The sequence below is a fragment of the Vanellus vanellus genome, assembly GCF_965231255.1.
Source record: "Vanellus vanellus genome assembly, chromosome: 11".
Lineage (NCBI taxonomy): Eukaryota > Metazoa > Chordata > Aves > Charadriiformes > Charadriidae > Vanellus > Vanellus vanellus.
Genome location: NC_138916.1, coordinates 13061502 through 13075288, shown reverse-complemented (window position 1 = coordinate 13075288; position 13787 = coordinate 13061502). Strand labels below are relative to the sequence as shown.

The 13787-nt window shown below is 37.6% G+C and overlaps 1 protein-coding gene across 1 annotated transcript in view; it reads left to right on the top strand.

Moving 5' to 3' along the window:
* The window catches only part of FBN1 (fibrillin 1), a 160386-nt gene that overhangs the window by 23316 nt on the left and 123283 nt on the right, over window positions 1–13787 (top strand). Inside the window, exon 6 of the mRNA XM_082488735.1 lies at window positions 1075–1170. Within this exon, the coding sequence (XP_082344861.1) occupies window positions 1075–1170 (96 nt within the window). The remainder of the gene's footprint in view (window positions 1–1074; window positions 1171–13787) is intronic.

Below are 13787 nucleotides of genomic sequence, written 5' to 3'. Positions count from 1 at the left end.
TCTCTCCCAAACTGACTCTGGTGGTCTCTTGCTCTTCTTGGCTGGAATGCTGTGTAGAAACTTAAATAAGGATGTAGATGCTGCTTTTAACCAAGGCTGTCATGTTGCTATCTAGTGAACTATTGGTCTGACAGAGAAAACGTGTTCAGCTCATTTAATGAAAACCTTTTGTGCTGTGTCAAAATCAATGGCACACTTTATGTGAACTTCAGTAGGACCAGGAATTTACCCTAATAATCTGGAAGAGGATCATATGGTGAAAGGATTAAGAATTGTATTTCTGCCTTCTCTGTGAAATATCAAGTGGATAAAAGAGGATAAATGGGAACCTTCTTTTTACTGAAGTGAATGTGAAACGGAGCAAAGAATAACATTACTCAATGAGCATCCAATTGTATTTTAAAGCCTTTTTTTCACGTGAATATTATATTTTCTGATTTTTTTTTTTGAGAGCAACTGCTTTTGGAGCTTATTATGAGGAAAATTTTTGTTCTGAATCTAGTGACAGCATTGTACAAGGGAAGAATATCTTGGATTAACTTAGTCAAAATAGATATTGATTACGTTTTGCTATCCTAGTTGATAGCATGAATTATTTAACATCAGCAAACAGCCTTTTAATACTGGATTGTTTTTATATTATGGTAGAGGAACAAATACATTTTCAAATTTGTTTCTGAATAGGGAAAACTTTGAGGCTTTAGAGGTGAAATTTTCTTCTGCACCTTCTATCTGCAATCTCTACTATTTCAGTGTTTCTTTGTTGAATATTTGAAAGAGATGGTATTTTGAAGTTACGGAATTGTCTAGCCATCCTAGAGAGAAGGGCTCTGAGAGGTCAGAAAAGCTGTGATTGTTACTGTGTTTATATTATGCTCCCTTGAAAAGATGAGTTCATAGTACTAATGAAGCCAGGAAATAGGAGAAGATCATGAGTAGATTCTGGAAAATAACATCTCCTGTCCTGTTATGTTTACCATTTTTACCAGTTTATCTGAGTTGGTCAAGTACACACCTTCATGTCTTTCTGGAAATAGCTCAATAAAGATTACTTTTGTCTTCCCTCTGATACAGCTGTCTGTGAAAATGGATGTCTAAATGGAGGGAGATGTGTGGCTCCGAACCGATGCGCTTGCACATATGGCTTTACTGGACCCCAGTGTGAAAGAGGTATGTGCCCTAAAACAGTGGAAAAATAATGATGTTCCAACTTACTTAATAGTAACTTAAAAATACTTCAATAGTAATATGAAATAAAATACTTAAATAGTAATATTTTATTGCTGTCTGTGAATAAGGTGAAATAGAACTAACGTTCCTGTAGAATGCCATGTAAGGAAGCTTTACTGAAAGGAAAACTCCAGTCTAAGAAAATTGTGGAGATATTAGTTATGGAATAACACAGAGTAAAATGGTAACAGCTTTCATAAAAGGTGTTTTTAATGGGAAAGAAAACTTTAGCATTGTTTTAAAAGCATTCAATGTTTTATTGTTTTGTGATTTTTATATATCACAAGCATTGATTGGTATGATTTTAATGGTTAGTTCATCAGTTCGTGCTAGGTTTACCAAGTGTTGTTTTCTTTTCCTGGGGCAAAAATCCCCATTTATTTACTCTAACAGTAGGGTTGTTGAGCCATTGCCTATTCTAATCTATAGCTGAATTGATTGGATTTGTTATTGTTAGTCTCAAGATGGAAAATAAATTTTAAGTAGCATTTTTAGGAATAATTGAGCTTTGTAAGGATAGAGGCTGGGATGAAACACACGTGCAACTCATTAAGGCCTTTCTTTTCTTTACTTTTTTCCTATAAAAAGACTCCAATGGAAGAGGTGACAAATAAAAGAAATATTGATAAGGGGTTTTGCTCAAACTTCAGTTTCTAAGTCATCAGAAAAGCTCTTTGTATCTCTTATACATTTGCTTACCAATGATAAGTAGCGCCTTGCCTCTGTCTTTGGCACATTTGGTTTTGACAGACTTTATTCAATTCTTCTTTCCATTCTGTACAGTTTTATTGTTATCAATTTTAGCTTTTTATTTGCATATCCATAGTGATAATCACAGCTGTTTCCACACGAAAACACAGCTATACCAACTGTCTTATCTGGTATTTGGATTTTTTTCAGGGTTATTAAACTGATGGCTCATTTGAGAGAGACATAGTGAACAAAGTGTAGATATAATCCTTCTGTTGAACTTCATAATATTAAAAATAAAACACTTTCATTTGTTAGACCTATCAGTTGTTCTGTTTAGTTGGAAATTCATACATAATACTCATCAAATAAGTTGCATTACATATTTATGAACCTGGGGCAGAATAAACATTAATAACCTCGTTTTGGTCTTGCATGTAGGGGGTGTGGTTAGCACATGAAATTTCTGTCAGTGAGCGTGTGAGATGATCACCGCTGTTGGTGCTGCATCTGGAGTAAAGGTTGGCTTTTCTATGTGGGCAGTATAGGTGGGTGATGCAGAACAGCAAGTTTTAGCAGACCAAAGCTTTTCATTCTGGGCTACAGCAGATGGTAGGGTGAAGCAGGTGTTTCCTGCACTCCCTACAGCAGATAAAATTGCTGCATTGGCACTGTGTGAAGTATTGCCAGTTGTCCACTCAGATGTAAAAGTAGTCCAAACTGATGGTGAAGCTTTTCTGAAGATTGAAAAGTAGCTCTATTCTGAATCTTGGGATCTCACTGCTGGAGGGGAGTAAGAGGAATGGAAAATTAGGTTACAAATCCTAAGTTTGAAGAGAATAGAGGCTTTATAGGTAAAGAATGTACTGAATGTTACTGCAAGGGCTTTGAATTTCAAGCAGTTGACTCCATGGGTGAAGGGTATAAGCCTTCAGTCCAGCGAAGGAGTGTAAAGTGCAAGTTCAGAAGAAGATTGTTCAATGCTACTTTTATGTTGCCTGATTTGGGACCAGTTTGACTCCACCTCGTTACGGCAAGTATCAAGACTGAAGCCTGCTAACAGCTTCAGTCCTGTCCCTCAGGGCTCCTGCTTTGTGTCGGGTGGAGTGAGAAACTGGTTACACAGAGCCATTTGAGCCAAATCATGCCGTCATGCAATCCCATGCATGTTACTGAGCACAATTGAGGTAGAAATCTGTAACTTATATGCCTCATCCATAGGCAGTTTTTACCCTGGACGTGCTTGATTCTGTAGTTTTCAATAAAAGAGAAAATAATCATTAATGAGCTGTAGTATTTCTGGCTAACGCTCACTGCAGTATTGAGGCCAAATGATAGTCATATCTTCCTAGAAAACCTCTGAAATTTGGCTTCTTTCACAGAGATTTCCTGCAGCCTGTCTACCTAGCTGAGCTAATACGTTCCCCTCCTCTAAAAAGGGTGTGGTGGGTTTTGGTCCCAGAATCACATTATGCCATCAGAAAAACTTTCTCTGAAGATAACTTTTCAAGTATATGCTAATGCTGGTCTTAGAATAACTTGCATTGTTCAACACATGCACCTGTGTGGTCATTAGGGAGTCGTCTGGCTGCATATGATTTTACACATCTGTCAGCTAACTAAGAGGTCCGTATTTTGAGTCTAGCTTTGGAAAGTTATTTGTATTTGTGACACTCCCTGGTGGGCTTCTGATGTATACGTGGATGGATGTTATCCAGTAAATTTAAAAAAATTCATGCTTTGTGGAGTAAAACTGTGTCTTTATTAGGAAAAAAAAGGGGGGGGGGGGGAGGAGAACAAAACCAAACCAAAGCATCTCTATGCATGGAGGGGAAAAAAAAAAGGGAAATTACTCAAGAGAAATAGTCTCTTAAACTATCCCATTTCTGGGGAAGCAGGAGAGGCAGATTGTTTTGAACACACCATTTCTGTATATAAATGCAATGTGAAGTGATACGGTTTTGTGGCATGCACATTTTCCATCTGTTTGGCTGTGGTTTGACTTCTAGGTTATGCCATGCCACAAGCTAACAATGATGTAAGTACTTTACTGCTGCGTATCACGCAGTGCTTTTCACTACAAGTATCAAGTAATAGTAACAGTCACAGAGTGTTTGTGGCATGTATGTCACAGACCAAAGAATATTCCAGCCTTTGCTGCATATGTCATAGCTTAGAACTGTTTTGAATAAAACAATGTTGAGGCGACCAGATTCATGGGGGTTATTGCAATAACCTGATATGGAAAACAATTGAAATGTCGCAGGTGGTTATAGCAAAGTTAGAGCCACTTTCTTAAGTCCAGGGGCAAGTTGTACAGTTCTGTCTCTACTGTTTTAAGTAGTTTTTCTGTACATTTGGTCCATATTTGTAATACAAATTAGCCTGATTGGTATTACCTCAGTAAATGCTGACCATATGGTTGTTAATGAAGGTCTACAAGACTTCTGTGTCGGTCAGTAGCTTCAAATACATGCACAACAAAGGGGCTTTATCTGCTGGAAGACCTGCTGCTTTCACAGTGCAGCAAACTCCATCAAATTTGTGGCAGTAGTATTCTTCTGTATTTATTCAGTCATTTCTTTGAGAGGGTAGCAGCTGGCCTTGGACAGTTCTGGCAGTGTTGGCACACGAATTGCTTTTTGTGTGTCTTAGAAGTGTTAATGATGGTATAAAAAACTATAAACAAGAGCAAAATGAATTTTTAAATTCATTATCAGTTGAGTTCCTTGTCTTGTTCTGGGAGTGTGTACCGTGTCACTGGTGAGATATGCTTCATCAGAGCTGGACTGATAACTGTAGCATGGTCAGAAGTGGTACACATGAATGATTAGCTCCTGAGCTGTTGTGTATGGTGTTTGGCATCTTTCCAGCGTGGGGGAAGTCTCCTGGGCATACTGTCGAGTATATGCAGGTGTATCACAATTACAACAGACCTGGCTTTTCTGAGGGATAATGTTCATCAAAAAGGTGAACTTGACATAAGCTGAACACTAAAAGTGTAGTGGAGTTGGAAATGCTTCCTACAGCACTTTAAGACACATTTAAAATACGTAGTCCAGAAAGGAAAATATTTCAGGGATATTGGCTCAGTTGAAATTTGAACTTCAAGGATTCCTTCTGGAAGGTGCTGAGTTCTCTGGCTGTGATCCAGTGATGGGCTTTGACATGCATTTAAATTCAAACCTGAGATGTCAATATGCTTAAAATTATCCAAGTGCTTAAGGGCCTTGTTGGATTTTGGCCCAAGCTTTCAGACTCAGTTAAGATCTGAGAGGTGCACTCAGCTTTTAGCATATCATCTAGTCATATTGTTAATGAAAGAAAAGAAATCACAGGTAACAGAAAATGAAGATGCAAGTAAAGGAAAATTTCTTCTACTGTTTAAAAACTGGATGCCATCTTTATGCCATTTGACGTTTAATGCTGAATAACTTGAGTGAGTTACAGATTCTGCAGTTCCTTTTAGAGTTGTTGAAGACATTGAAAGCAGAGGCTTAGCTTATGTTCCCCTGAGGATGATTCAGAACATCAACAGCTCTTTTTATTGTCTGTAAAAGAGCCTAGGGGATTTAGCTTGCTATATGAGATGCCCACGTTTCGGTCATGTGAAAGAATCCCTATGCCATGCACTTTAATATTAAAGTCCAGAGGAAAAACTGATGTTAGAAGCTCAGAGAGATCAGACATCCCTATCAGATATGGTAGAACTGCGTCCTCCAAACTTGTGCATAAAAGCTTTCTTGACTCTTTGAATCTGTCTGTCTTTGGACATTTGGATGATTATACTCTGAGGTTGACTTCTATATAATATAAAATTGTGCATTGTTGTTATCCTTGTATTGCAAAAATGCAATGAAATGTGCTTTTCTTTTTCTGTCTGGTTCCATTTAGAGGAACACAGTGGAAGCTTAGAATGCGTTACAGCCCTGTTTGTTTATTTGAATGCTTGTGACAACATCAGGGGCTCAATCCTGCTGCATTTTGGAGTTTTGCCACTCGCTTCGCACAGGAGCAGAATTGGGCCTGATGTAGTTCAAATATCAAAAAAGTACCACGTGTGTTTTGTTTTTTTCTGGACTGAGAATATGAGCAAGTGATTGCTTTTTCTTCAAACAGAGTCGTTTCTGTACTGCTCTCTTCATGGCAGGAATTTTTGCATAATTTTTAATTATATTTGGCCATTATTAAAAGTTCCCAGAATTAATGCCATATGTAAAAATATCTTTCCCAGAGCCTCTCTATGAAAGTGGGGCCGCTGAAAGTGGTCGAGAGTAGTGTAGTGCTGTGTATATTTTTTTTCTTTCTAAATATTACAACGGGTAGAATGTTTTCACAAAGAGGACACTGCACCCCTTAGCGTGCCCCGTCTCTGGTATTTAGTCTAAATGGAAAGTAAATAACAAAGTGTAGATAGCAGTAAAAGTATGTTCCCAAAGCCGTATGTTGCATTTAAAGTAGTATTGCAGCATATGGTAGCTGGCAAACATTTGAATAAACTTGATTTCTGTAGCTGTCTTCCAAGAAACACATCTGTTGACATAGACATGTAGTTTCAGCAGCCCTGTAACATGAATGCATGTACAGTATTATAGCAGCAAACTAAAGGATGGCTAAGCTTGGAGGCCTGGAATAAGGACTCTTGTACACCGTTTTCCCTCTGAAAAAATATGAAAAATGGCTTCAGGCTGAAGATCAATATATTCAGTCAGAGTGATGTTTTACTGTCTATAAAATAACTTTAATACATGTTGCCACCCTTCATGTCTTTCAGTTTTAAAACGAAAATTAAATATTAGTGGTTTAGATTCTTTTCTATAAAAGACATTGAGATAAATGGATGAGGAGTTTAATTTTTAAAATTGAGGTGCAGCCTCAAGGTGCAGCTTAATGGTGAAGTCAGTCTCTGCAGAATAACTATGTATTATTTAAGATGGTTTATAATACTTAGCAATATAATCAGTAGATCTCTGGATCAGAACTCAGTACTAAGCTCAGTCTGTTATTTAATGCCAAAAAGCATTTTTAGGATCTTGTGTATGTGAAGGCTTTTATCTATTGTTCTGCTCCTTGCAAACACACCCTATAACCTGTCCTATGTCACTTGCTCTATGCCTTGTGCATCTCAAAATATCACATAGCAAGTTTTAAAATGTTTCTTCAGGTATACGCTTAAAGCTTAATCAAGATCCTTAAATGATTCAGTACATATGGGCTTAGGTCTCTTGTGAAATGTAAGGGCTCCAGCTTTTGTACATGAAGCTGAACATTTACATTTTGTTCCAAATTGAATTTTGATTTCAGTCAAACAAATCCAAATCCAAAGTTTTCATTCAACTATTTGGCAGCCCTTTCTGTATTTCCATGCCGTCTTGATTGGCTGCTGAGGGCACTGACCTTTAGATGTGCAGTAAGGTATTATTTGGACTTTGTTTTGTTTCGATTTTATTTTAGTTGTAGCAGTGGAGGTGCATATGAATTTAATCACATATTGAGGAGCCCATATTTTGGTATAAATTATAATACAAATATTTGAATGAAATAACTGTGCTATTGTAATCTGTAAGATTTTATTCTTGCATGTAGGACATTGAAGGGGCTCACATGAGAATCGCTGAGATCGTTCTCCTGGTACCGCAGACAGCTTTGTTGTTGAACCTGATGCCTACCTCCAGGTGTGCTGGCAGCCTGTGGCACGTGTTAACTATGCAAGAAACTCAGTTCTGCTTTCATTGCAGGCAGGGGATGAACCTTGCACTGGCTTTGCTCATGCAGGGTACTTGCAATCTGCCTTTTAGTGTCTTAAGAAATGAAGAGTGGAGGCCTGTGCTTTCATCAACTTCAACTTTGTTGAAGTTATATACACAAAGAGATGTCTACATTTGGTTATAGGATGTTACATTAATACAGATATGACTTTTATATACACAGTGCAGCCAGTTGAAAGATACAACTTCCCTGAATGGCCTGCACTGCCAGATCTGTGTTTTGTGGAGCTCCAGGGAGAACTGGGAAGAATCTGTCTGATGTGTTGGATCACAAGTCAGATTCTTTGTGTGTGTGTGTGTGTATGTGTGTGTGTGTGTAAAGATTGAGTCAGCTTTTATTGATTTTGGTTGTCATTGCAACATGGCGTTGCATGTCAGGCCTTCAGAATTAGTGTCTTCAAGCCATTCTTGCTCTCAGTACCATTGTAATGTCCCCATTTTTCTAATTTCAGCTATCTGCCAATTCCTGGGTCACTACAAAACTTGTAGAACATAAAATAGCTGAGCACAACTGATTTCTCATGGAGCTTTTGATAGAAAAGGTGCTTTCAAAATGGTGACTCCTAAAGTTGAATATGGGGGATATAGGGAATGATAGGGGAATATATAGGGAATAGGGGAATGATAGGGAATGATATAGGGAATGAGTAAATGCAGCTGATAAGTTATCTCTAACAGTGCTCACTTAGCCGCTTATGGATAAAAATGTTCCTTCTTCTCTGGGCTGCAATATATTTTGATATAAGAAAGTACAGCTATCTGAAATCTTTTCGTTTGTTACAGAGAATACAAATGTTTTCCTTGTGAATCACCCTGAAATTTTATATTAATATTTTCTGTTCATACCTTTTTTTCCTTATTGAGCTGGTAAGCTGAAAATTTTTGTTACAGTTGCAACAGAAAAAATCAAATATCAGTATGTATGATATGTCACTCAAGTTTGTGTTACAGACTTCATTTTTAATTTGTGTGTTTGTTTTTTAAAGGGATCCAAAACTTTCATGATGGTCAGTTTTAACAAAGAAAAGAGAACGTCTTTTTAAAACATCATAGATCATACCTAATGCAAGGAGAAACTGACAAGGGCATTTCCAAGTAAAACAATTCTTTTATGTAGGTCAGCTGCAAAACCCTAATGAAAATGCATCTTAAACAGAGGTGCTCAAAATGGTCGGTGCAGCTGCTTTGTCACATGTAAGTTTCCTTGCAACATTTTTGTAACAGAGTTGATGAAATCTCTGTGAAAATCAAAGCATTTCTAAAGTAAACTGTTACATTTAGAACTATATCTCATATCCTAACTCAGCATAAAAGTTGCAAAAAGTTACAGGAATACCTACCTAAGAGCAGCTGTAAGGACAGTCACATTCACACTTCGTATTGGCCTTGAGAAGTTCGTGAGTAATGACTGAGTGGTTTTTATATATATATATATTTTTTTTTTTTTTTTTCAGTGACAGGTTGTACGGTTTGGCACTCTAAAGAAATGCTGTAGGAAAAGAAAAGAGGCCTAAATAAGGTCTGAAAAGAAAGAAGCCCTAAGAGAAAGATCACTCTCCAAATTCTGTGCTTTAAAACAGAGCCTAGCTTTGCACTCCTTATCCAGAAAAAGAGTCCTTTTGGAAAAAGGCATAATTTCCTTATGTAAAGAAACCAAGATTCAGTATTTCTCTTTGTAGATGTAGATGTATAAAGGCTAGGGATAAGTAATTAAAAAAAAAAAGCATGAAATTTATTAGAAGTGCATGTGTACACACATTTATACACATATGGCTTTATATTTTACGAACGGAAATATGAAACCTTGTAAGTACCTGATTTTTGATTGTAATCGTCTACATTTACTATGTGTCTATTATGGGTATTACCTAGGCTACACTAGCACAGGTAGGTTAATGTAACTGCAGTCTGCTGTACCACAGTCTAAATTTCTTTTTATGGTGCTGTAATTCGGATTACAGGTCCCATTCTGAAGGCCTGGCCTCTGCACAGTTTCCTTTGATCCTGAATGTTTAACTTAGCATGTGACTCTGTTTTTAAAAAGCATTTAACTCAAGTAAGTCTGGTTTACCAAATGATCTCGGTTATATTTTATAATGCCTTGTCCTCATAATTTATGTTTTTTGCAAAGTTTACCCAGTGATCACCAGGACTTTCAGTACTACCGCCATTTCTTCCTTACTTCTTGGGTCTGCTGTGACCCTCTTAACGCTTCTTATTTCAACACAGAGGTGCTGACAGTCATAGGGCAACAGGAGCTTAGCAGAAACCTGTATGCTTGCAGTTCTTGTCATCTTGGGGAAGATGCTTTCATCCTGCACCACTACACACAGCATGGGACAAAGCCCCTGCTCTGCTGCGCCGAAGCAGGAGAAGGGTCCTTGCTGGCATTGTAGCAGTGGTAATAAAGTCAGTGGTATTTTATTAGGCTTACGGTTTTCCTTCTTGTTTCTGTATACACAGGAATCTCTTAGGGCTCTTTGGTCTCAAGATTAAGCCATCAGTTTTTACTGTAAGTCCTTTTACATTGGTCCCACTGCTTACAATGGCTCCATTGAATCTATTGATAGATGAATTTTCAGCAAGGCTGGGGAAATCAGTTTATCTTCAGCAAAAACAGACAGCATACTAAAATGCACATCTACTATTTAGTGGAGTGACTCCAACCTATCAAAGCATGTATTTACATTTTTTGAAAAATAGAGCCATAAGAATAACAGGGGAGAGAGGATAATTTCTAATAGTATTTCAGCTTACAGAATTGCTTAGTGTGGAAGGGACCTCTTGAGTTCACCTAGTCCAACCACCCTGCTCAAGCACAATCAGCTAGAACAGGTTGTCCAGGACTGTGTCCAGCCACCTTCTGGAAAATGTGTTAAAATATATGTTAGTCTGTGATTTGTAACACCTCCAACTGTCTCATTCAAACCTGCTAGCCATTTAAGGAAGATCCAGTGCTAACATTGTCCAAGCATTCATAATCTTGGATAGTTTGCATTTTTTCTTATTTGTGTGCTCTACCATCCAGAGAGTGTTTGTCCTATGGCAGCAATTGATTGAGTGCTGTGAAATCAAAGCACATGTTATACTGATAGGTTCCAGTGTATTTGCCTAATAAAATCCTTAAAATGGAAGAGTTAGTTTAAAACCATGAAATAAGCCGACAAAATTACAGTGGTTCATGGGGTGTGGGAATAGGGAATGGTTTTAACTCCTAGTAACTACAGACATGCCATTGGGGGAATTTTCCTATTTGCACTTGACACCAGCTGTACTTACCTGCTTGTCACTTAAAACAAAATGATGGGGAGACCTATTAGGTACTTCACTGATAATTTCACCTGATTTAGGAGAAAACTGGGTCCCTCAGTGATGGGAGATTTTAGAATCTCAAAAGCTCCTGTCTGCTGAAGTTTCTGAGAACTAGAGCATGAAATGAAGCAGTAAACATACAGTGGAAAGAGCATGCTGTGCACTTTCTTCAAAGTACAATTAAGATGGATCTTAATGAGACACCTTGAACGGCTTCTTCAAGGACCATTGGACTAGTCTCTGTGCTGGAATAATATGTCCAGACATCTTAGTTCAGTTGAGCAGTACAGTGACAGAATACTACTTGAGCTTGAAATGTTTATAAGAGGTAATAGTAAAACCAGCAAGCAGTGAATTATAATTGTCCTGCTGGGATATGATGAAAGCCTTTATGAGAATCTCCGTGTCCCGGTGGGACAGTATGGGTGGTAACTTGGAGAGATTTGTAAAATGGTAGTATGACAGCTTTACAGTCAGATTAATACAGGCTTCAAAAGAAACCACAGGGTCAAAAATGACTCCCAGACTGCAGGCTTTAAAGGCAAAAAGATCTACCATTGAAAAGGGCAGTTAAAAAAGAGGTAAGTGATACATAGCTCTGAAAGGAGAGTCAAGGTTAGATTACTTGGGCTCCAATAACCTTTAAGATAAGGTATAATTTAATGATGCAGATATTATGTCTGGAATTGAATTGCACCACACGGTGTGAATTATTCCAGTTACTTGATCCTTGAGGTGAAGAGTGAAGGAGTGAAGACAATTTGAGGGATTGAAATAAGGAGAGGGTAATGTTTTAATCTACTGGAATTGGTTAGATGTATAGGGGCTTATAAAGAAAAAACAAGAGATGCAGGTGAGGGAGGAAGACGGGCGAGGAGATCTAGCCAAATAGTTTTCACACGTCTCAGGAAGACAGTGTTGAAGGCAGGTTGAGAAGTTTAGACTGCTGCTTGAGCAGAGGAAACCCAGCGGAGATGTGCATTCCATTCATCTGAACGGCTCCTCTAGTAAAAACATTGCTAGACACAAGCACAGTCCAGGAATGGCAAATGATGAATGACTTAGCAAGCTATCTTGCTGGGTATTTAATCTGTGTGGTTATCTAAATAATTTGAAATGCTTCTCTTGGCCTGAGCCAGGCTGGGCAAAATCAAGTGCCATGCATTAAACCTTGTGCTATTTCAGCTCTCAGGTCCCAGCAGGAACCCAACAAGATATGGCTCAATGAAAGGTGATACTATATTAAACTAGCAGTACAAGTTGTATCAAACTCAATTCCAAATTCAATACAAAAAGTCATGGGTTTAGAAGGCATTTTAAATCTAGCACTAGCACTTCAGTCACTTCTTGATGTCAGTACAAAAAAAATGCTTTGTACAGCTGCTGACTGAAAGGAAGATGAGAGGTTAATTTGGGTTAGCGGAAATGAAAGACGTGCAGTGGAAGAAGTATTGGTATCAGAATGTTTATGGAATTTCTCATTAAATAACAGAAGTGTTTAAATTGGAGGGCCAATTTAAAGTGTTTCTTTTCATATTTTTTTTCCCCATTTATGTGAAATTGAAATTATTTACCAAGGTGTACAAGGAAATATTAATTTTTTTCCCCTCTTAAAAAAAAAAAAACAAAGATGATGGCAAATCCATCTTAGTCTCTTACTGTTCAAACCTTCTTGAGCTACGGCCTGAGCCACCAATATGTATTAAAATAATTCTGCTATTCTTACTACAGTTGATTACAGTGCTCTGTTATAAAGGGTGGAGGCACTTGGTCGTTCTCCAAAGAAAGTGAGTAATAATTGACCTAATGTACAGAGCACATGAATAACATATTCTTTTGGTAAGAAATTTATGTTTTACAGGGTGTGCTAGAGTTCACATCCCTTTTTCACATCTTCCAAAAGATTTTAAAATGCTCAGCTGCTCTATTAAATTTCTAATTCAACAAATACTCAAATACAAAGTATGCATTAGATAAAGCTCTTGAGTTGAATCCAAACATTGAAAAATCTTTTAATCTGCCTTGAAAACAGCTGTTTGGAATTTTGAATAGAAATAACAACTTCCTTCAGCCTATGTTGTTGATGTCCGCTTCAGTCTCAAGCTGGGAGGAATTTCTCTTTGTAACTCTGATGCAAAGTCTTGCTGCTGTTGCAATGATTTGACTATCCCCAAAACATACCAGGAGTGGTATCCTGGTCCTGTTTGAAATAAATGGTAGCACTTCCTTTGAATTCGGTATAATAGAGGAGAGACTTACTCAGAGGACTTGAGACAGTTTTGATACTTAAATTGTAGTTGTCTGGAATGCAGCTACAGGAGCTGTTACTGACATCTCCCAGTACTTAGAGACTGCCATTGTTCTTCATTCTTCTTGATATGAGAATTGTGTTTTTTAGTGTCTGTAATCATCTAAACAAATTAGTTAGGGTTTGTGCATACATGCACACAACTTCTATTCCTTGTTCATAAATACTTGGGTAATACTATAAAATGTTGTGTAGTGACTCTGCATTAAATACCACAAATGAAACTTCTAGGCAACTGCCCACTGCATCCAAAGAAATACTGAAAAGAGCTCAAGATGGCTAACATTACAATGAACATCAAAAGCAGTAATGATTTGCAACTTATTGTAAACTATTGCCAAAAACTTGCAGGGAATGATTTACATTTATTCTACAGCTCTTCATTTTGCTATGTGCAGAAGGTAAATTATACATGCAATTCATACATACGAGTGCATGTGTATTGGTTATATATTCAAACATGTGGGCAGTATTTTAAA